At 36.3% G+C, this 25,224-nt stretch overlaps 1 protein-coding gene across 2 annotated transcripts; it reads right to left on the bottom strand.

The window, feature by feature from the left end:
* Nucleotides 1-1,601: 1,601 nt before the first annotated feature.
* Nucleotides 1,602-25,157, bottom strand: LOC123559429 (uncharacterized). 2 transcript variants are annotated; one of them, XM_045351243.2, is made up of 4 exons: nucleotides 25,034-25,157; nucleotides 18,556-22,406; nucleotides 11,529-11,648; nucleotides 1,602-5,283 (listed from the first exon to the last, which is right to left on the bottom strand). In XM_045351243.2, the coding sequence occupies exons 2-4, from the start codon at nucleotides 22,261-22,263 to the stop codon at nucleotides 4,783-4,785; spliced, it is 4,329 nt and encodes a 1,442-aa protein (XP_045207178.2). In that variant the 5' UTR covers nucleotides 22,264-22,406; nucleotides 25,034-25,157; the 3' UTR covers nucleotides 1,602-4,782. The 2 variants fall into 2 exon arrangements, with proteins under 2 accessions (XP_045207178.2, XP_045207179.2); XM_045351244.2 differs by lacking the exon at nucleotides 11,529-11,648 and adding an exon at nucleotides 11,361-11,480.
* Nucleotides 25,158-25,224: the final 67 nt, after the last annotated feature.

Below are 25,224 nucleotides of genomic sequence, written 5' to 3'. Positions count from 1 at the left end.
TTTCACAATCAGCTTAAAAGTAACATTGGCTTTAAAGTGTGAAAGGTATAAACATTTCAACATTTGACTTAAATGGCAGTCATGTGATTCCATGGCAGCATAAAACAAAATGGCCGATTTAATCGATTTTCAGATAAGTATTTAATAAACTGTTGAGAAGTAATTTCTCTACTTTTTCCAACTAAAATGAAAGAAATTATCATACTTCATGATGGTTTCTGTATACAATCAACTTGTGGTTTGACATTCTTTACCCTTTAAACGTGAAAAATAACACAAACTTTCATGAAAAGTTGTTGGAAGTACTGGTCTTTAAGACATGTAAGTCCGTGTAAAAATACACTTTCTTCTTCCCTGTGTTTAAAAATTATCTAAAATTCTACCACTCTTGTGACACTTAAATCCAATTTGTATCCTAGAAATGCACACTCCCCTTCAAAAACCACACCCGTAATATTAATGAGCCGTGCCATGACAAAACCAACATAGTGGGTTTGCGACCAGCATGGATCCAGACAAGCCTGCGCATCCGCGCAGTCTGGTCAGGCTCCATGCTGTTCGCTTTTGAAGCCTATTGGAATTGGAGAAACTGTTAGCAAACAGCATGGATCCTGACCAGACTGCGCGGATGCGCAGGCTGGTCTGGATCCATGCTGGTCGCAAACCCACTATGTAGGTTTTCTCATGGCGCGGCTCTAATGTATCAGATCTATGAGTTTGGACAAGTGCCCTTATTTGAGACATTACAGTAATCAATGAATTCCAACACAAGTCAGACCTACTTTTTTGCTCCAACCTACTGACATAGCTTGGTTATTTTGTCCAGGTGGCTTATTTCTAATCATCATTAGACAAAGAGTAAATCAAAAAATCTCTATAAAGCATTCATGTTTTTCTCAATAAAAACTTTGAGGATTAAGTAAAATAAAGCAAACAATAACATAATTATGCCAGTCCTGTGTACAAAAATTAAAAAGTTTTGATCTACTTTCAATGTATTTATCTGTGTGTTTGTTTTGGGCTTAATGCTGTTTTTCAACAGTGTTTCAATTATGTAACGGCAGGCAATTGACCTAACCAGTGTTCCTGGATTCTGTACCAGTACAAACCTGTTCTGCGAAAGTAACGGCCAACTTCCCCACATGAATCAGAGGTGGAGGACGAATGATTTCAGACAAAATATCTTTTATCAAATCAACGCAGAGAACATATGCCTCGCCTGAGGATCAAACTCACGACCCTACGATCCGAAGATCTTCGCTCTCCCTATTGAGCTAAGGGGGCAGGCTTATTTAATATAGTACCAAATTTGTTCTTTATCAATGTAAATGAACATAACTGGACAACATCTCAAACTTTAATACCGATTTTCCATCAAGGTCAAATTTCTTACTTTTTATTTCTAAGATTTATTCTTAAGTCTGTTTATAAAATTTACGAAGTAATGTTATACTTTCAACATTTTCTAATAAAAATGGTATTTAACTCATAATCGTGAAATTCTACACACATTTTGATTAAAATGAACAATTCTGCAGTAGATACATTACTAGATTCACTTCTTCTTCAAAAGTATACTGAACCAAATAACAAAGCATAACTTCTGACTGCCATTTTATTAGACTGTTCTTCTCTAGACTTTACCCGTTCAAAAAATTAAAAACAAGAAAAACACCAAAACTGAGACAAAAATACAGAAAACAAAACTCTAACAACAACGTGTCTATTTCAGATATGGCCTTTTGAAATCAACTGCTTGCTGTTTTTTTTTCACCCTTTTACATGAAACCATTTTAAAATTAGAGACAATATTGCAGAACCCTGTATTTCAACAAGAATTTAAATGGCTAGACTATCTTCCAAATGAAAAATCTTTTCAAGTAATACATAGAGTTTAATGTAGCACCTTTCGAAATAAAACTTACACACATACACTACCGGGCAAGAAATATTTCTCGACTTGGTGTCTCTTGACCATGACTACTTTCTACATTGCCGTAAATGATACTGTTTTGATGCTGCTTTAGTTAAGACATGAAATAAGGTGATAAAAAATTTTATTACAGAATTCCTTATAATATAAATCGCCATTTCATAGTTTGTGCTATATGATAGGTCAATATTCAACAAATGTTTCCTGGGCTATCGTCAAAAATTTAAAATATAAAGCTATGAACAAGGAGCTGTGTTCAATAAACGCTTGATGCCCCTGGTGGCATCCTTGTCAATAGAAAGCAACCTAAGTCCAAAACGAGGTCAAGGTCAAACTAAGGTCAGGTGATGTTTGAAGATGAGGAATGGTCACAGGTTACATCTGTATTAGTATCAATTCATTCTTGTAAGCGGTATTGATGCCAGACGAAACGGTCCCATTTGGTTAACCAGGAGATGGCCCATATAAAGCAACCCAAGTCCAAAATGAGGTCAAGGTCAAAAACTGAGGTCAGGTGATGTCTGAAGATAAGGAATGGTCACAGGTTACATCTGCATTAGTATCAAGTCATTCTAGTAAGGGGTATTGATGCTAGACGAATGGTCCCATTTGGTTAACCTCGAACGAACGGTCGGACAGGACAATCACTATATGCCTCCCGCATCAGTAGATGCTGGGGGCATAAAAATAATTTCTGACATCATGTAACATAACGCTTAATCAACGGCTTGCCAGTCAATAGTCAAAACTACTGGTCATCGGTAATTCAGGAGGCATCTCAAAGGTTGATCTTATTATTTCTGTTACCTGCAGATATGTTAGTGCCAGTGTAATGTCATGTTACTGCCAGTGAAAATATGACTGGTACTACATGATGCATTATGTTGCATGACACAGACAAAAACAAAGTTTGTTGATTCCAACCTGTTTCCTAATATATGTGACAGAACATTCAAAAGGACACCTTCAATGAATAATATTTATCAAGGAACATTAAAACCTGTCGTATTCTTTCATACATTTATAAGGTGAACTCAATTTTAACTGAAATATCAATCTAGAATCGTTCAAAGATTTTTTTCAGAGGGAAAAATTATGTATAAAAATTCAGCGAAATCTGACTTTCATTTTGATTCAATTTAACGTAACAATTTGCATACATAAAGTACATCTAACGTCACTTCTCTGTGACAATCTCGTAACAACTTACAGCATAAATAATCTCATAATTTGCTTTAATGATTTCCTGCAGTCTTCTTCGGCAGGCACAAAACAGAAGTATACACAGAGTCGAGAAATATTTCTGACCATCTAATTTTGATTTTGAGCACATATTCACGGGGAAAATAAACATCTAGACAGAACTTTTTAACAAAATTAACACAATGTCCATTCTATAACATCTATAAAAACATCCATTTCATGGATTTTATTCAGTTCATGGCAAGATTATGCTCTTCATTTCGAAATGATTTGTCACACAAACTTTTTACAAAAAACCCTGTCTGAACCTTGCTAGTAACAATATCAAATTCATGATTTCTATATACCATATTTCTATAACAAGTTTGGAAAAAAGAAACTGGTAGAAAAATGTGAATTATTTGCAATTAGTAACTATGCAATGAACAAGTAAATACATGTAGCCAAAAACTGTGCAAAATTGACCATTAGGTTATGAAATCAAATGATCTTCATGTATATATATTTACAAAATTGATAATAACAACCAAAATATATGAAATCTATTACTGGACTTTACAGCAATAATAATGTTTGAAGCAAGTATGAGAATATTAAAAACACATGACAATATGACTTACAGGAGACAACAGTTATTTCACAACCAACATTGCACCAAAACTGGAGTACATTTACAAGTAAGATTCAGATTTTAAGAGTTACTCCCCTTTGAAAATAGAACGCCATTTGCAAAAATGTAAAAAAGAGAGGTAAAATTGCACACACACGCAAAAAAAAACACACAAATTTTCAACACAACTATTTTTTTGAGACAAAAACACCACTACATAAAAAACAATATTTTTCATAACTTCAATGAGGTCTTGTAACTGTACATAAAATTCTCCAATCTATCTAACAAAGTTTCAAACTATACAATTGTAGACATTTTGTCTATACACTCTATGGTCCTATATCTAACGTAAACACATAAAGCTGAACCCTTTATGTAATGCTGAACAAATTGGTCAAATAATAATTTTGTACAAATTCTATTGTAATACTGCAAGTTGAATGAGCTACCTACGTTTTCACAATTATTTTTCCGAAATAAATTTTTGTTCCTGACAACCTAATTTTCACTGTAATTTTAACAGTCCAAAGTTCTTTACACATAATGTATAACTGTAAGAAGTCAACATCATACTAAAAACAGTATACAAATTGTAATGTAAACCTTATTTTTTAAACATATCATATCCAACAGAAAATAATGCAATTAGTGCATGCCTCTGTCAGGGGATACAGACTTTAAGATACAAATTATGCTGATAGGTTTCTTCCGTGGAAAACTGATTATGCCCCTTTATTAGACTTTTTTTATCTAAAAAATAAAAACTGTTACACTGGTAATAATTGTGCCACGTTAAATTTGCTTAGTTCAGTTGCCATGTTAAAACACTCAACTTCTCTTGATTTGTTTGCTAGAATCAACAAACAAATGGTACGAACTGGCAAGTACTTAAACCTTGGAAGAAAATAAGAAAACACTACTGGAAGAAATTTTTTTCTAGCGATTCAAGTGTTTGGCAAATTTAACTGTGACAACAACAAAACCAGTAATTTTAATTAAGCCAGCTTCCGGGACTTTCTCAATTTAGGCCTCCCTAATACTCCTCCTTGCTTACTATAGGAACCTTCATGTTACTTTGAGCTATACGCTCCCACTCCTCTATACATCTCTGTACATCGTCAACGTCATTATTCAAATAATGCATTACATTCATTTCAATCAGCTGTTTTGCGACGATCTGTTCCCATCCTTTGTTCGCATGCGGATTTATAGGACTTGGGTGAAGGATGCATTCCACCTTAATGTTCATAATACCCGCATTGTGCAAAGCCTTCGAAGCGCGCTGTTGAACAAATTTCCCGACCGCTATAACCATCCGTATGTTGAGAAGTTTGACCAGTTCTACGAGACCAGCATCACACGCCTCGTTAATCTGATCGAGTTCTGAGTGAACCAGCTGTGGCGGTGTGATATTCTTACCTGATTCTGACATGTACGCGAGCGGACAAAAATTATAGACAAAGCAATTCTTGAAGAAATTTGCCGGTACTTTACAGATCTTCTGGAATAATCCCCAAAATCTGGCTCCACTCACCTGCAAAACAATTTGATATACGTCAATTTCAAACTGCAACTAGAATCAAATGGTTAAAACTTATTCAACCGGAGAACTTCTGTCCGAGTTTTAACTGATATATATTACCGGTATGTATTGTAATTGTTCTTTAATAAAAAATCATTTTCATTTTTATTAATACATGCTAACAGTGTTCATACTTATAGTGACCAAAGAAATAGTGCTACCATATTTGATGTACTATTTTACATATTATATATATCAGAATCTAAAATGATATAGCGGAAGTGTGTTTTCATTAATCTAAACACTTCAAATCGGTAAAAGACTGCAAGGAATAATTCACTTGGGCGTGGCCCTTGTGAAATAAATTTGCATGACGCGTAAGCTCTTCATCCTGTTTGAATTAATTAAACAAAAGTCTGCCATGTATTATTTCTTGATTTATAACTGATTAATCCCAGCTAAAATGGCACTTCTGCAGAAAGCTCAAATGAATAACATAAAATACAGAATGCTTTTTCTTCATTTTTTTCCCCTTAAACTAAGACTGCAGATAAAACTAATGAAGTGAATGTAAAAGTCAATTAATTTACGATAAACTAGCAATTCACTGTCATGCATAAATAACAAGTTTGAAAACAAAATGCTGAAGCTGGGACATGCAGAAAGGAAAGCTTTTCTGAAGTTTAATGTTGAGCCTACAGGTTTTGTTTTTTTTCCACCATACACTATAGCTGAATACAAATGAAAATACAATCTGTTTGAAAAACAAATACAAGTGAGTTACAGATTATGATGGTAATGTAAATATATGTACCACTAAGCTGCTGAGGCTCTCCTGGTGTTAAGAGACAGATCTCGGCAAGGAGTGATTTTTTTGGGGGGGTTTTATTGGATTTAGAGACACACCGAAACAATTTAGGTCATACGGTGACTTTTCCAGCTTTTTATGGTTGCGCCTCAGCATTATTACATCAATGGCGGGCACCCCGAGTAGAATTGCTGACCTTCTGTAAGCCAGCCGGAAGACTTCTTTAAATGAAGAATTCTACAACCCAAGCGAGCTGGTGAGGGGCACGCGACTCAAAGTCAGCAACCTTGACTGCTCTGCCGTGGAGACCCCTTCTCTAAGGTTTGAAGTGATATTATATCACTGTAGCTGCAATGTGTCATTTTTTGAGAACAACATTTTCTAGGGAGCATAGCCATGATAGCCTTAAGAAATTCTGCCTCTATGGAACTGGACAACCTTTTGGGACTAGTAACTGTACCCTACAAATTGGGAATTTCATGTTTATATTTAGATAACAAGAGGGTCATGAAGGCCCTGTATCGCTCACCTGACCTACTGACCTAAAGATCATCAAGACTAACATTCTGACCAAGTTTCATTAAGATATGGTCATAAATGTGGCCTATAAAGTGTTAACTAGCTTTTCCTTTGATTTGACCTAGTGACCTAGTTTTTGACCCCACATGACCCAGATTTGAACTTGGCCTAAAGATCACCAAGATTAACATTCTGACTAAGTTTCATGAAGATACAGTCATAAATGCGGCCTCTAGAGAGTTAACAAGCTTTTCCTTTGATTTGACCTAGTGACCTAGTTTTTGACCCCATCTGACCCAGATTTGAAACTGACCTATAGATCATTAAGACTAACATTCTGACCAAGTTTCATTAAGATATGGTCATAAATGTGGTCTCTACAGTGTAAACTAGCTTTTCCTTTGATTTGACCAGGTGACCTAGTTTTTGACCCCACATGACCCAGATTCAAACTTGACCTAAAGATCATCAAGATTAACACTCTGACTAAGTTTCATGAAGATATAGTCATAAATGTGGCCTCTAGAGTGTTAACAAGCTTTTCCTTTGATTTGACCTGGTGACCTAGTTTTTGATCCTGGATGACCCAATATCAAACTCTTCCAAGACTTTATTGAGAGTAACATTCTGACAAAGTTTCATTAAGATTGGGCCAAAATTGTGACCTCTTGAGTGTTAACAAGCTTTTCCTTTGATTTGACCTGGTGACCTAGTTTTTGACCCCAGATGACCCAATATCGACCTCATCCAAGATTTTATTGAGGGTAACATTCTGACTAAGTTTCATTAAGATTGGTCCAAAATTGTGACCTCTAGAGTGTTAACAGTCAAATGGTTGACGACGCACAACGGACACAGGGCGATCACAAAACCTCACCTTTGAGCACTTTGTGCTCAGGTGAGCTAAAAAAAAAGGAATAATTATTTAGATTGGATACAAAGTAAGGTCAAGGTTATTGTGTGACTTGGCTTAGTGTCCTAGTTTTTGACCTAAGATGATCTAGTATCAGATTTGGCCTAAAAAGACAAACATTCTGACCAGGGTTCATAAAGACCAGGTAGGAAATATGATATCCAGAGTGCTCACTGTTTTTCTATAATTTGACCTAATGGCCTACTTTTTGACCCCTGATGACTCAGTATTAAAAACACGATAGTCATATTCTGACCAGGATTCATAATGACCAGGCAGAAAATATAGCTCCTAGTGTCAACAAGGTTTTTCTATAATTTAACCTAGTGACCTAGTTTCTGACCCTAGATGAACCAGATTTTTATTCATCTGAAATTTAATTTAAAGGCAATTATTCTGATAAAGTTTCGCAAGACTGGGAACAGTCCATCTTCAGCACTTAGTGCTAAGGTAATCTAGAACTGCATGCCTCCACATACTGTTTCATTTCAATGGCTGGGTGAATGGATATGAGGTATCTTGTCATAGTCATAGACATACATTTTGAAAGACAGACCGAAAACTTTGAAGCAGTACAATATGATAAGTTATCCATAGAATAAGAAATAACAGCCATGGTGGCCCTATAACACTCAATGGATTACCATTGCTCTTTATTTGTGGCCACTAACATCACTCTCACACATCCAGAAATAAAATTCAACAAGAAGGTGATGATGACCCTATATCGCTCACCTGTTAAACTGGCTTTGGAATCTACAGTGTTAACAAGCTTTTCCTTTGATCTCATTGGTGACCTAGTTTTTGACCCCACATGACCTAGTTTCCAACTTGGCATAGGAATCATCAAGATAAACATTCATACCAAGGTTCATTAAGATAGGGTCATAAATACGGCCTCTAGAGTGTTAACAAGCTTTTCCATTGATTAAGCAGGTGACCTAGTTTTTGACCCCACATGACCCAGTTTCAAACTTAGCAGAGGAATCACCTAGATATACATTCTGACCATGTTTCATAAAGATAGGCTCATAAATGTGGCCTCTACAGTGTTAAAAAAGCTTTTCCTTTGATTTCAGTGGTGACCTAGTTTTTGACCCCACATGACCCAGTTTCAAACTTGGCCTAGGAATCAAGATAAACATTCTTACCAAGTTTTATAAGACAGGGTCATAAATATGGCCTCTAGTCTAGTGTTAACAAGCTTTTCCACTGATTTCAGCAGGTGACCTAGATTTTAACCCACAGGACCCAGTTTCGAACCTGACCTAGGAATCATCAGGATAAACATTCTGAAAAAGTTTCATGAAGATGGGTCATAAATATGGCCTCTAGTGTTAACAAGCCTTTCCATTGATTTCTGCAGGTGATCTAGATTTTAACCCCACATGACCCTGTTTTGAACCTGGCCTAGGAATCATCAAGATAAACACTCTGAACAAGTTTCATGAAGGTAGGGTCATAAATGTGGCCTCTAGTGTGTTAACAAGCTTTTCCTTTGACTTGACCTGGTTACCTAGTTTCTGAGCCCACATGACCCTGTTTCGTACTTGGCCTACAGATCATCAAGATAAACATTCTGTGCAAGTTTGTATCAAATCAAAGCATAAATGAAACCTCTATATGGCTGGAAGGGCCAAAATAGAAAATTCTGCCCCTATCAGGGGCAGTAACTCTAGAATCCATGAAGGAATCTAGCTGGTTTTCGAAAGGAACCGAAATCTTATTGTGACTTAAGTTGTGTGTAAGTGTAGTTAAAATCGAATGTAAAATGTCACTTCCATTGTGTTCACAAGGTATAATTCGTCAATTGGTAAGGACATATTTTTGTCTATTATAAGTATACATCTGTTGGGGACATACCATGCTTATTTATAGTTTGTTGACAAAATGACATCACTGTCAAAAATTCTTGGTGGATCAGTAGTGTAAACACTGCAAAATATGACAAATAAAGGGCCATAACTTTGCGGAAAATTACTGAACCGAAACATGCCTCTGATATGTACAACTAGGCTTTGCCCTGATAACTTCTGTAAGGTTGAATGTCACCTCACAAGAGATGTCAGAGGAGACAAAAGCACTGGACTATTTTTATGCTGAAAAGGAAAACAGGGCATAAACTTGAGCTATTGCAGGAGTGATTAGGCCTAAAAAAAAAAATTCTTTGTTTCTGGTAACATGCTCAAAAAAATTAGGGTAGGTAGGTCGGAAATTTTTTTTTTTTGGAATTTTTTTTTATTAAGGGAGACTTTTCGGAAATTATTTTTGTGTCAAAAAATGAATACAAGTAGAGGGGTTATGCCTTTAGAGCATCAGTAAGTTGATTTCTAACATCACTGACCATGTTTAAAGCATGAAAAGTGCAGTTTTGCAACTTTTTGTCAAAAAGTTGAAAAAATTATTCTCCAAGGCCATAAAAACATTTAGGGTCGGGCCAAAAATTTAGGGTAGGTCGGGATACCGGAAACAAACCTTTTTTTTTTTTTTACGCCTTAATAGTCATCAATGTGGATAATGTTGAACAACTGTTTAAGTTTGTGTCAAGAGATATAGTTGAAGTGCATCAAATGTTCAATATGAAATTCCAAGTAATGTGACATAACTGATGAAATATTGGTGCGCGACATATGAGACTTGTTTTATATGATGTGGGTGATGATGAGACCGAATATTTTTAAATTTGAAGCAAATCGATTTAGTAATAATACAGATAAGTAAAAAGGCATCAAAACTTTAACCAAAACGTGGCCAGAGAGAAGACACGCTGGGTTGAGTAGAATAGCTCTCCCTATAGTTTGTATAATTGAGCAAAAGATTCCAACATAAAATCAAAATGCAAGATCAATCACATAATAACTGAATATAAGCAAGCAAAAAGAAAGCGGGTTTGAAACAACTACTGCAGGGTCAAAAGCATGCAGAGAAATCATAACTGATTGAAAGTTTAAAGTTTTTTAAATTTAATTTCTGGCATGGAACAGAATAATATGTACCGGTATAAAAAGAAAATCAAATGCTGGACATACTTCACAACATCTATACAAGGTTGCCATTTCCGATACGGAATATACCTAATATTGTATATCTTACTGTTATTATGCAATGTATGTGTATACACAGGAATATACTGTGTAGTTTGAATGACAGTGTGTTTTAAAAGGAAAGGGCAAGCTATTTCAATGTTCACTCTGTCCTCCAGGTCTTCTATATCATTCATGGCAGTGAAGGAACTTTAAAAATGGCTCAAAATTGACAGCCAAGAAATAGAACTGAATTTATTCATTTGGATTATTTGCTAAATAAATAATTTAGTAGTAAGTAAATGTGGTAATAAATTCTAAAATGGCTGCCTCCATGTTTAGTCATTTTCTAGAATTTCATACTGCCATTTTCTTTTTCAACAGCAGTCCGATTAACAAAAATTCTTTAAGTGTTATGAATGGCTTTAACACAACTTTCAAATAAATAAACTCCTTTCCCTTTAAATAAGACTTGACTTTTAAAATTAGGATAATCACAAGTTGTTGTTTTTTCAATCTAAAATTACCATGCCTATCATGCTCTAGACAGAACATAGACATATCCACGAATGTTTGTGTGAAATGAATAGCATGCTAGTTTATATTTTTGCGATATTGATGGTGTATTGCAAAAACAAATAAAACAAAACCATGATGCATTTTTGTTTAAATAGAAAACTACATATATTATGTTGGCCTAAGATGACAAACTATTAACATTCTTGTTTAAAATCTACAGGGATAAAGGGTAACAAGGCAGTACATCTTGGAAACTGTTTGATAATGGCAGCCATGTTTTTTTTTTTTTCATGCATCAATATCAAACCTCGTTCCTTGTACAGGCCAGTCCGGTTATAAGCTTTTTCGGGTGCTCAATTTCTGGCTTATACACATCACCCGTGATTTTCAGCCAATTTCTGGTTGTAAGTGCTTCACCAAACGGAACCTAAAAAATGAATGAACAATGTACGATTTAAAAAATCGTAAAACCCACCTCATTCCTGTTACATGCGAGGCCATTCACTGGTTTTTTAGGATGTTCGACCTCCGGTTTGTACACATTGCCACGGATACCTAACCAGTCCTTTGTTGCTATGGCTTCACCAAAGGGAACCTGTAGAGAACATGCCAAAAATAGAACTGACAACATTTAACTTTTTCTGAACACGCTGATCTGAAATATTAGAATTATCGCTCCATGCACAAAAGAAGACAATTTATTTAGGAAATATTTAAAAAGGGTTCATGCTTCTCTGAATATCTGGTTTAGTATGTAAGAGAATATTTAATCCAGAAGAATAAAAAAGATAAATAAGAGGGCCATGATGGCCCTATATCGCTCACCTTTTATCATTACACTTGAGGACAAGAAGGTCCTCAGAAAAAATATGTAAGTCTAAAGGACAGGAATGACAAAGGGAAGAAATTTAACCAAAAAGAAAAAAATTCTTACAAGGTACCGATATATCAAAATACACCTAAAAATTGGAGGTACCATCCATGTTGTACCACAGAAAAGTGGTATCGGTTTTTCCCTACGGCCAATAATAAAAAAGTTACTAAAAATAAGCTATTTATAGTAACGTATAAGGGAAGTAATTAAACAAGAGGACCATGATGGTCCTGAATCGCTCACCTCTTCCCACATGATCCAGTTTTGAGTATAACGTCGTTTTTTCTATTATTTGACATAGTGACCTAGTTTTTGAGCTCATGTGACCCAGTTTTGAACTTGACCTAGATATTATCAAGATAAAAATTCTGACCAATTTTCATGAAGATCCATTGAAAAATATGGTCTCTAGAGAGGTCACAAGGTTTTTCTATTATTTGACCTATTGACCTAGTTTTTTAAGGCACGTGACCCAGTTTCAAACCTGACCTAGATATCATCAAGGTGAACATTCTGACCAATTTTTATGAAGATCCATTCAAGGGTATGGCCTCTAGAGAGGTCACATGGTTTTTCTATTTCAAGACCTACTGACCTAGCTTTTGATTGCAGTTGACCCAGTTTCAAACTTGACCTAGATATCATCAAGATAAACATTCAGACCAACTTTCATACAGATCCCATGAAAAATATGGCCTCTAGAGAGGTCACAACGTTTTTTCATTATTTGATCTACTGACCTACTTTTTGACGGCACGTGACCCACTTTCGAACTGAACCTAGATATCATCAAGATGAACATTCTGACCAATTTTTATGGAGATCCATTTACAAGTATGGCCTCTAGAGAGGTCACATGGTTTTTCTATTTTTCGACCTACTGACCTAGTTTTTGACCGCACATGACCCTGTTTCGAACTTGACCTAGATATCATCAAGATGAACACTCAGACCAACTTTCATGAAGATCCATTGAAAAATATGGCCTTTAGAGAGGTCACAAGGTTTTTCTATTATTTGACCTACTGACCTAGTTTTTGATGGCACGTGACCCACTTTCAAACTTGACCTAGATATCATCAAGATGAACATTCAGACCAACTTTCATACAGATCCCATGAAAAATATGGCCTCTAGAGAGGTCACAAGGTTTTACTATTATTTGACCTACTGACCTAGTTTTTGATATCACGTGACCCACTTTCGAACTTGACCTAGATATCATCAAGGTGAACATTCTGACCAATTTTCATGAAGATTTCATGAAATATATGGCCTCTAGAGAGGTCACAAGGTTTTTCTATTTTTAGACCTACTGACCTAGTTTTTGAAGGCACGTGACCCAGTTTCGAACTTGACCTAGATATCATCAAGATGAACATTCAGACCAACCTTCATACAGATCCCATGAAAAATATGGCCTTTAGAGAGGTCACAAGGTTTTTCTATTATTTGACCTACTGACCTAGTTTTTGATGGCACGTGACCCAGTTTCGAACTTGACCTAGATATCATCAAGGTGAACATTCTGACCAATATTCATGAAGATCTTGTGTAATATATGGCCTCTAGATAGGTCACAAGGTTTTTCTATTTTTAGACCTACTGACCTAGTTTTTGACCGCACGTGACCCAGTTTCGAACTTGACCTAGATATCATCAAGATAAACATTCAGACCAACTTTCATACAGATCCCATGAAAAATATGGCCTTTAGAGAGGTCACAAGGTTTTTCTATTATTTGACCTACTGACCTAGTTTTTGAAGGCACGTGACCCAGTTTCGAACTTGACCTAGATATCATCAAGGTGAACGTTCTGACCAACTTTCATGAAGATCTTGTGAAATATATGGCCTCTAGAGAGGTCACAAGGTTTTTCTATTTTTAGACCTACTGACCTAGTTTTTGAAGGCACGTGACCCAGTTTCAAACCTGACCTAGATATCATCAAGGTGAACATTCTGACCAATTTTTATGAAGATCCATTCAAGGGTATGGCCTCTAGAGAGGTCACATGGTTTTTCTATTTCAAGACCTACTGACCTAGCTTTTGATTGCAGTTGACCCAGTTTCAAACTTGACCTAGATATCATCAAGATAAACATTCAGACCAACTTTGAGCTGCATGAGAAAAAGGAAATGTAAATTTGTGTAAATATAAATTAGTGTATTGGAAAGATTTAACTGATCAAATGTAAGTATATATACTTTGATACTGCACGTATACAAATTAATTCCATATAAATATACAAGGCTACCCTAAGCACCCTTGATTTCTATAATGAAATAATCGATATGAATAATCAGCATAAGGTCAACCATCGCGGTCAAGTTGCGACTACTATATCTTCATTAGTTACGGAGATATACCAATTTTAATTTGAAATAAAGGGAGGTAATTTGACATAAAATCAGTCCATAGTTATCTACCCTGATTGGCTAAGTCCAACTAATGACAATAATGAAATTTCAAATAAGTCCTATAAGTACTTACTGATATAAATCCATTTTGATTACAATCAGGGGAGGTAATCAGATATAAAATAACTCTGGAACCTACGGTCATGGAATCCAAGATTTATTGTTGCTGAAGATATTTTGGAAGTTTGTATCAAATAAAACAATAAATGAAGTCTCTATATGGCTGCAAAAGCCAAAATAGCCAATTTTGGACCTTTAAGGGGCCATAACTCTGGAACCCATGAGGGAATCTGGCCAGTTCAAGAAAGGAAGCAAGATCTTGTGGTGATACAAGTTGTGTGCAAGTTTGGTTAAAATCAAATCATAAATGAAGCTGCTATTGTGCAAACAAGGTCAAAATAGCTAATTTTGGCCCTTTCAGGGGCCATAACTCTCGAACCCATTAAAGGATCTAGCCGGTTCAAGAAAGGAACCGAGATCTTATGGTGACACAAGTTTTGTGCAAGTCTGATTAAATTCAAATCATAAATGAAGCTGCTATTGTGCAGACAAGGTCAAAATAGCCAATTTTGGCCCTTTCAGGGGCCATAACTCTGGAACGCATAATGGAATCTGGCCAGTTCAAGAAAGGAACCAAGATCTTATGATGATACAAGTTGTGTGCCAGTTTGGTAAAAATCAAATCATAAATAAAGCTGCTATTAAGCAGACAAGGTCAAAATAGCTAATTTTGGCCCTTTCAGGGGCCATAACTCTGGAACCCATAATGGGATCTGGCCAGTTCAAAAAAGGAACCGAGGTCTTATGGTGATACAAGTTGGGTGCAAGTTTGGTTAAAATAAAATCATAAATGAAATCACTATCATGCAGACAAGAAATTATTGACGCACGGACAGACTGACGATGGACGACGGGTGATCACAAAAGCTCACCTTGTCACTATGTGACAGGTGAGCTAAAAAACTGGAAATCATTTGTTTTACTGGTACCTACCATTTAACAGGTGTCTTACTTACCACTTTGGACTTCATTTCCTGCAGCAGAATCTGACTCCCAAGTTATAAAACAAGCTTGGAAACCAGTCTTAGAAAACACCCTTCGCCATTGGTTAATTTCAAACTCATACTCAGAATCAGCCAATCAGGGGCTGGATAATTTAGACTGGTCTCCAATCTAATTTTATAGCCTTGGACTCTTAATTTTTGGTTACAATCAATGTCATTTCACACACGCTATGACACCACTTGTTTAACCTGAACTCTTGTCTCAAAACAAAATTCTCTAACCTTTAAGATAAATGATCTTCAATATAATTAATGAGCCGTGCCATGAGAAAACCAACATAGTGGGTATGCGACCAGCATGGATCCAGACCAGCCTGCGCATCCACGCAGTCTGGTCAGGCTCCATGCTGTTCACTTTTAAAGCCTACTGGAATTGGAGAAACTATTAGCGAACAGCATGGATCCTGACCTGACTGCGCGGATGCGCAGGCTGGTCTGGATCCATGCTGGTCGCATACCCACTATGTTGGTATTCCCATGGCATGGCTCATTTCATGTTGCTTTCTGGAACAACATGGGTCTGAGACCCCTATACTTACCATAAACTTTGTGACAGGCTTAAAAGTGGATAAATCTGTCTTCCAAGATACTTTATTAAATTTAACAGACATTTTATTTATCAAGTTGAACGATCTTTACCTGTAATTATGTTAGTTAGCTTTTTATATCAGAAATAGGAACAAGCAAAAGTTGATAATACTACAAATATCTTGGAATTTTTGTGAACAGTTCTTTATGTACAGAAAGTCTGACAATCAAATCATGCGACTAGTGACTGCAAAATTAAATCTGTAAACCATACTGTTTGTATTAATAAACTTGGTTTTGAAGTTAATAAACAGAATGAATATTTTTCAGGTATCCTATGACAAAACAGACACTAAGGTTCCAACTCGCCCGAGGCTTGTATGTATTTTTTTCTTCCTCAACTGCAGAAGTTAAAATTCTTTTGTTTGTTTTGGGTTTAACGCCGTTTTTCAACAGTATTTCAGTCATGTAACGGCGGGCAGTTAACCTAACCAGTGTTCCTGGATTCTGTACCAGTACAATTCTGTTCTCCGCAAGTAACTGCCAACTTCCCAACATGAATCAGAGGTGGAGGACTAATGATTTCAGACACAATGTCGTTTATCAAATACAGTCGAGACTGTTTTAAGAGACCGACTTTGGGAAGCAGCGAAAAAGGTCACATATGACAGGGAGTCTCTTAAAACAGTCTCACTTAACAGGATGACGCTGGTTTCATATATTTTTCCAATTAAAGTACATGAATATCGGATACTTATATATTGGCCTCTTTTAAGGTAGGAGTGGAAAATGATTAAATACTATTTTTTTAATTGTTTATTGATAAAATATAAATTTCAAATAATTTGCATCATTCGTATGATGTTGATAAAACAAATTTAAGCTCATGATCTGGCAAGAAAATAAAGGGGAGCAGTAAAATATAAATGTTCCATTTGAACTATTTACACACTGAGGTTTATGATATTTATATTTTTGTGTACTAATTGTTCATTGACATTTATTCGATTATTGACTGCATCTTTAATCTGTGTTTACTTCGTCGTTTCCTGTTAAATACCGCCATATTTTTGTTTCACCAGGAATAAAGTTAATTTATGCACCGACTCCGAATTCTTCGGCGGCTTTATACGCTGGTTTTCCCTAATCGAGCAATTCAAGTGCCTTAACACGCTGTTCTAATGTCAAAACAGTTCTTTTTTATGTTTTTCATCAGCCATTTTGTGTAAACAAATAAGTTCTCGTCTCAAAGAACTTCACGCGAGATAAAGAACGGTAACTCTATCGTGTAAAATCTTACGAGGGAGCGTCTCAAAGTCGCTGAAAACGGTCTAAATATCGATTCGGGAGCCTGATTTCACAGTCGCTTGTCGCGTAAGGCAGGGGGTTGCTTAATTCAGACTCTTTTAATAGTAAATTGCGTCCGGAGCATAAAATAGGGTCGCATGTGACAGGGAGTCGCTAAATTCAGGGGGTCGTTAAGGCAGTCTCGACTGTAGTCACGGAGAACATATGCGCCGCCCGAGGATCGAACTCACAACCCTGAAATCCGTAGTCCAACGCTCTTACCTACTGAGCTAAGCGGGCGGGTGTTAAAATTCTACTTCGAACTGAACGCTGTTAGTTAATTTAGAATAAACAGCCTAGACATAACAAGTTTAGAACATTTTGGCTTTAAGCGACACTTCAAAGTTGCTCTGATATTTTGTATGTAAAAATATGAAATACTATTTCTACTGACAGTGAGTCAGTAACGCTTAAATTCTGGTGATATTGGCCATTTAATTTTTCTAAATACATAGAACTAATACCCTAGCATCACTAACTGGATGTATATGTCTAGTTTATGTGAACTAGTTTTGGTTTGTAAATCCCGCTTAAATACAACACGAAAGTGGAGGAGAAAAGTTTAACTAAACATAAACAAAAATATAAAGATTTTTTTTATCAGTTTAATACCAATACCCTTAGTATAGTTCGAATATACTTTCATATTACCGTATTTTTTTATTCTATTGATGTATGTAAACTCTGGGTATTTACACTTTGGGTTTGAGTATGCTAAAAACAAAACAGATGCAGGGTTTTTCAGCCATTTTTATAGTCGTTATTCGGCTATATTCCCAATGCCAAAAAGTATGTAATTTTCCCAAAATGAGTGCAAAAATTCCCAATCTACGTTCTGAAAAAAATTTCATCAAAATTGCATACTGACCAAATTATGGACAATTTTGTAATGGCAGTAATACCCAGTACATTAAAGAGGTTGTACAATGTGAAACAAGTGTATGAGAAAGTGCTTAAATACATCCCTACTATATCCTAATTCCTATGGAACTAAATATTTCCCAATTCTGAACATTTATGCATCAAAATTCCCAATTTTTGGGGTATACATGTAGACTATGTTCCCAAAACAGCAAGAAAAAAAAAAAAACCCTGAGATGTCATGTCTCAATTTATTCAATATTTAAATGTTTCCAATAAAATTAAATGTTTCAACATATTTCCTGAAAGTGCTTGTATTATGTATGACGGATCGCTTCTTTACTTTATTGTTTTTTTTTTTAACTATGAAGTGTCACTTCAACTGTTTAAAGAATGAAAACTTACCCCATTTTGAGACATGCCATACGGTCCTGGATTCATCCCAAGGAAAAGTATAGTACGTTCTGACGTACAGAATTTTGATACAAAATCTCTGTGAGTCTGGAAAGCATACGTTAACGGGCTGTAAACAACAGTCACTGGGTAGCCATATTTTATCGGCAACATCTTCTGACATATACGTTGCTCGATCTGCAGATACTGTGCCCCTATGGGAGTCAAATCATCTTCAATATTGAAATTAAAAATAGTCTCTATCTGGTTGTTGTAATCATATGTGTCAATTGTGCATTCTGGATTGTCAATGTCAATTAATGGGCCAATTTTTGTTGGTGCCATCACGACAGTATTTGGCCTCGGTTTGTTTTCATCTGGTGGCTCTTTGTCAACTTTGCGTTTACGCCCTCGTTTTTTCTTGACTATCCCTGGTGGAGGTGCTTCCATATTACTGAAGTCTGAGCCGGTGCTTGCTGGACTAGCGTTACGTGGAATACTGTAACTCGTGTTTTCAGGATACTGCCCCATGCCATCGGAGCCACTGTGAGATGTTGGCTGTTGATTATAATGCTGTCCGTAACCCCCTTGACCACCATTAAACCCTTGGTTCCCGAACCTTGCTGATCCCTGTATTTCCCCTGAATTTGAGGGATACATGTTGCCTTGTGAGTTGTATTCATTACCTCCCTTGTTTTGGTAATAGTTATTTTCAAATCTTGGATTGTAATTACCCTGATAATTTTTCATAGACTGGTTTTGATTATAATAGTCGCTTTGATTATATTCATTTCCGTGATAACCAGGCTGAATAAAAGGTTTTTCTCCTCCATTTTGTCCTTGATTCATGTGTGAATAATTTTGATGATAATTACCTCTATATTGACTAGGATTTTGTTCATAATGCCCCCCATAGTTATCTCCAACGGGTCTAGACTGGTTACGTACCATACCATCCCCTCTATTAAAACTATTCCACCTATTTCCAACCCCGTTACCGTAACTTTCCATGGACTGATTCCCATACATATTTGGTGCATTCCGCTGATTTCCAGCATATCCTTGTCGAACATAGGATTTCCCATAATGCTTTGATGATAAACCTTCCTTTGACATTTTCCCTTTGTGATCTTCTGTCACCTGCTTTTCTTTTGTCGTGGTGTCTAAATCAAGGAAAGTTTTTGGTGAATCTGATTCACGTAGTGTTTCTTCTTCACTTTTAACTATCTCACAGCCAATTTGGCTTCCATAGATATTTTCAATGTACTGCTTTGAGTGTAAAAAGTCCCACTGACCTGGGTCATTTATATACGATTCAGGATTTCCCAATGTAATACTATGATTACCACCATGGAGCATAGCGTCTTTATTTGCTACAGGCTCCACATTTTGCGAAATGCTGTGCTGTTGAGGTTCACACTCTGGCTGCATCTGAGTATTATCAGAAAGTACCGAATTTTCATCATATTCCATGGAGGAATCAACTCCGAGATTTGGCGGGAAATTGGAATTTTCTTCCTGAGAATGGAAGGTTGGTTCCCTCGGCAGGACGTCAGCGTTTTGGTTTGAAGAGTAACAACTGAATGGAGGCAAGACTGGTGGCTTCTCGTTGAACATACCTTGTTCCTGAACACACGGGTATGGTTTTTGATTATCCGCATCGTTTTGGCACATTTGAGGGTTGTTTGTTTTATAATATTGATTGTCATGACTCATTTGATCAACATTAAGAGACGGTAAATAATTCTGATCGAGACTCTGATTTGGTGAGTACGTAGACTGAGTATTCATTGGTTGAGATTCATGAAACAGTTTGTCTGGGTTTTCATTGGACAACTGAGTGTCAGAATCCGATTCTGACAAATGAGAACTGGAAATGGACGCGCTTAACGAGTCTTCAGTATTCTTCATCATTGTTATGGCACCTTCTGCAGAAGCCATCCTGACTCTATGCCGTCGGTGTCCTGCCGGTTGCCTGGTCGGTGGATGAGAAAATCGCCTGTCCCTACTTGAGCACAAAGCCTTTGGTTTGGGAGCAGATTTTAAAGGTGGCGATAGAACTTTATCCGAATTTGAGTCTTTACTATTTCGCCTTTTTCGTACTTCATTCACCTGAATACTAAGCTGAATTAATTCTTCCTTTCTACTGGAAGGACTTTTTTGTTTGGTATTCCCAGATTGGTGAACTTTTGACTCACTACTTTTTGGTGAGCATAAATTGAGAGCAACAGAATGAGTCAGTCTGTCTGATAATTTTACACTATTATCTGAATTTGGAAGACTTTCATCTATATTGACATGGACACTTGTAGTATATGGCACTGATTTTGAAATAAAATTTGAGAATTCCGACTGGAAGTCACTTTTATTCAAGAATGTACTAGACTCAGTGGAGACCTGGTTTTGACTTTTATCATTCACATCTGACAATATCTGTACATCTGACTTTCTTTCGGATTCCTCACATTTTGATTTACTATCATCATTTTCAAAACCTTTATCACTTGTGTTATCTAGTTTTGGGTTTATTTCTACTTCACTACAATTTACATCAGAACTTTGTATTATTTCTTCCGTGTTTCCAACTTTCAGAGAACACTTGTCTTCAAAAATAAAATTACTATTTTTCACTATTTCACAATTTTGATTCAAATCTTTCTCTTCATTTTCAACTGCACTATTAGTGTTTATCTGACAGTCTGTTTGAGCAGTATTCTGTTCAGGATTTTCCTTAAGCTTGTCTAAAGACTTATTCTCAACAGAGTCTACAGTGCTTTCTTCTGGCTTTGAACACACATCGATCACGTGACTAGGTAATGGAGCAGTTTGAAAATGATCATAATGTCTTGACGAATAATGAGAACTGAACACTGGAATCGGTCTAACTGGGAATTGTGGCTTTCTTGTATCAGGCAGTGTTTTCACACATTCTTTTTCAACTTTTGTTAAAGAATTTGCATTGGCATCAACACTTTCTGTATTATCAGTCTTTGATTTCCTCTCTCCTTCACCAGTATTTAGCTTTGAATCACTTAAAACTACTGCTTTATCATTTGAAAACGAATCTTTATTTTCATTTGGTAAATCAGATACAAAAGGATTCCAAAGTTTTACTTTTTTTTCACCTGTTTTCTTTTTACTTTCGCTAGAAGATTTACTTTCCTTCTGCTGTTTTACATCTTCCTTAAAACACTTCTCTTTTATATCTGTAGTGTCTTTATGCACTGAAAAGCGTGACTGTCCACAAAGCGGTTCACTATACCTGCCAGGAAGGCCTAAATGTCCGCCCAAGTATCGTTGATCAAACTGATTTCTATATTGTGATACTGGCGAGACAGAGCTTGCTCCTGATGACCTGTAAATCTGGTCAAATGTCAAAGGTGAAGGATTCTGCGAAAATGCAAAGTTTGGGCTATGCAGCAGACTCCTAGGCTCTTGTGGACCAAACCCGTACAAAGGCTCTAAGCCAAGAACTGGTAAATCAGTTATCCCCGGTAAATATCTTGAAGCCAAAGGTCTGTAAACACCAGCAGCTAATGACAAAGGTTCAGAAAATGCTGGCCGAACCGGAAAATATCCAGGGTCGGTTAAACTCGGCACGACAGAAGGAAATCCTGGGACTGGTACCGGCAGGTTCCCGAGAGGAAATGGAGTTCTGTTTGTGGATGTGAACGAATCCCATGCGCTAAATGGTGGTGGGTAACCAGGAAAATTGGACATAGTTCAATACACAATGGTAAACATTGAAACCGGGTAAATGTTGGCGGAACATGACATCCAGTTATTTGTGATTCCTTTCAATGTAAACATAGAAAACAACCAGTGTTTCTTTACTTCCAGTCCAAGTTACAAAATTAACAATTCTGAAAATAGAAATTAAAATCAACTTCAGTTGGATACTTAGTAATACATTCTTTTATCATCATGAACTTTAAAATTGAAAATGAGGGAGTTCTTAAAACAACCATATTTTGGCCGATCCCGCTAGTGAATACCCCCAAGAGTACTTTGTAAAGATTTAATAATCCATAAATAAATGATAAAATAAAACAGTGTATCATTAGCAGTCTTGAAATGCCTTCTGTTAGGACTATGATCAGGGGCATATGGCTTGTTGGAGCTATTATACTACCTTTTTTTCGGGTACAATATGTTTTCCTACAAAAAAGATCTTAGGTATTTTAAATTTTTTTTTCTTGTATTCTGTTGTTTTCACTTGATATAGCTATAAATAGCTTAAACCAGTTATAGTATTCAGAACTCTATATATAGCTGTCATACAATTCTCACCAAGTATGAAGGAAGTTAAGCAAACAGAAGGGAGCAGCGAGCATGCCGAGTTCATGACCCATGAACAATATATGACTGATGATGGCGATTTACAAATGTCACCTACAGGTATAACACAATGATCGATGAAAAGTTATACCTCATAAAGACACACTATAGTTGCTTTTTTTCGAAAGCTGTTACTATAATTAAGATCCTTCACCCAGAATCAGATAAACCTGAAGCTTCTACTTACAAATTTATGCACAAAAAGAAGGATTTGTTATCAAAAACTTTATAGCGTGTATGCACAATCTAATGCAAAACAATATCAGATGAAGCATACTGTACATCAAAGAAATATAATAGAAAAGACTCTTAGACGTAACATATAGCGAAGTCTCTGTTAGTCTTGTGGCTGTGTGCAAGAGGTTATTACAGCGATTCTAATGGCCCTCAGTTTTAACACAAATAATTTGAGCTGATTAATGGCAGGGATCACTTTTGGCTGATACTATAATGAGATTAATTCCCATTTGCCTTGAATCAATGAGATTTTTGACAAACTGAATGGGATTTTTTTCTTTTTATAATGAGATTTTACATTGGCGGACAGCTTTTATTACACTGAAAAGCAAACATCTGTTTATTTGTAAGAACAATTATCTTGTAAATAAACAAAACAGTTCCTTTCAGAGACACCTTTTACAACTCTTAAATTCAGTACAAGGAATTGCTGAATAGGTTGATGAAAGTTGTAACCATGTCTTGGGTCCACATGCACTTTTTCCCTAATGATTTTACTTCAAAGCTGCTTTGTCAAAGTTGAAGTTCAGTTATGTTTTAATCTTTCTGGACTTGATACACTTCCATAAGGTCAAAACAATTTTAAAGTCAAACTTATCTATAACCCTACCCTCAACCATTTCGTTTAGAAATTCGGGCGTTCAGCGTTTTTTATGAAGGGACTTCACAGGGAGTTTCTCCACCATCTTGTTATTCTCATCGCTATTCATCCACGCGAATGGAGGCAGAAAGTATGGCCTTTCAAATGCTTAAATTTCTGTTTCAGTGGTATTTTAAAACATTGCGAAAACAGATTATTTTTGTCTAGTAGTCATAATCATCGGACGCTCTAAGGAGATAAAAGCGAAATTCAAGCGCCTAAATGAACGTCATACGAAAATTAAGTAACAGCAAGACCGCATTGCAGCGAAAAGTTGCAATTTCGGCAAAAGATCTACGGCCACACGGATGCGATTTTTAAGCGTATTTGAGCAAAATTTATGCGATTTTCACCAAAATAATGCGAGAATATTGCAAAATCGCGGCCAAAAGTGATCCCTGTTAATGACCCTTGGTGCCTCTCTCAAAATTATCTGTGACATGAACGGGCTCCTGGTAAGAATCACCAACCTTCTGTAAGCCACCTAGATGGCTCCCTAACAAAGTAACATGAAGAATTCTACACTCCAAGCGACGTTTTGAACCCACATTGAGTCGAACTACTTTGCCACAAAGGCCCCTTCTTCCCACTACTGTACAAAGTTATAAATGAACATACATGAACCCTACATTCGGCTTTAAGAGAGGCAATTTTACACTTGTGCATCAAGGGAAACTGAGAAAGAACCCATCGACAGTTGTTGTTTTCATATTTATGCATGCAGCAAATCATTTGCTGCGTAAATACGCATCAAAACTATTTCATTATTCACAGCTATTTTATCTTGGTAACTCATGGACAAAACAAAACTATTTCCATAATGGAAACCGACCAGCCACACACGAAGATGATGCAAATAGTAATGATTGGCCATTAGCAGTACACACTCTAATCAAATGCATCAAAGCAGCAGGCGGCAAATACCAGACCTAAGATATCTGAACATTAATCAAAGTAAGACATCCATCAGGTCTTTCACACAGCTTAAGTCTACTGGGGCTGTTACACTAAATTCGACCATGTGTCATCCATGTTTATAATCAAGAACTGAGCTACTTTAAATTATAAGCATGCAAACATGTTGAAAGGAGGACACTGTACACATAAACAGTCATCTTTAAAGATTGAGCACGACTGATCCCTATGAACGAAACATGAGAACGAAATTTCTGCAGATGTTGAGAAACAAAGGCAAGATTGTTGGAATGAAATATTCTCATTTCTGTACAAAGGATCAAGATTTTTTTACATTGCAAGACAACATTGATTGCTTACAGTGTAACCATGCACTGTTTCTGGGTTTCCAGGGACGGGAATACACGAGAAAAACACGCCAGATGACAAAGGGCTTGCTGACTGTTAGTCAAATGATAATGAGCTGTGCAGCCTCTGAAAATAAGTCATGTGACCTCAGGGAGCAGTAATTAGAAGGCGCAACCTAGATAAAAAATATTCATTTTCTTATA

The sequence above is a fragment of the Mercenaria mercenaria genome, chromosome 10 (genome assembly GCF_021730395.1).
Source record: "Mercenaria mercenaria strain notata chromosome 10, MADL_Memer_1, whole genome shotgun sequence".
NCBI lineage: Eukaryota > Metazoa > Mollusca > Bivalvia > Venerida > Veneridae > Mercenaria > Mercenaria mercenaria.
The sequence above is the reverse complement of the archived record's forward strand: the minus strand, read 5'-3'. Positions and strand labels throughout refer to the sequence as shown.

What these genes read in the sequence shown, in the direction of transcription:
- LOC123559429 (XM_045351243.2), bottom strand. Translation starts at nt 22,263, where the DNA reads ATGTCCAATTTTCCTGGTTACCCACCACCATTTAGCGCATGGGATTCG. An exon ending in ATGGCATGTCTCAAAATGGG is followed by an intron (nt 11,649 to 18,555) that starts GTAAGTTTTCAT and finishes TGTTCTCTACAG; the next exon opens with GTTCCCTTTGGTGAAGCCAT. An exon ending in TCGCATGTAACAGGAATGAG is followed by an intron (nt 5,284 to 11,528) that starts GTGGGTTTTACG and finishes ATTGTTTTGCAG; the next exon opens with GTGAGTGGAGCCAGATTTTG.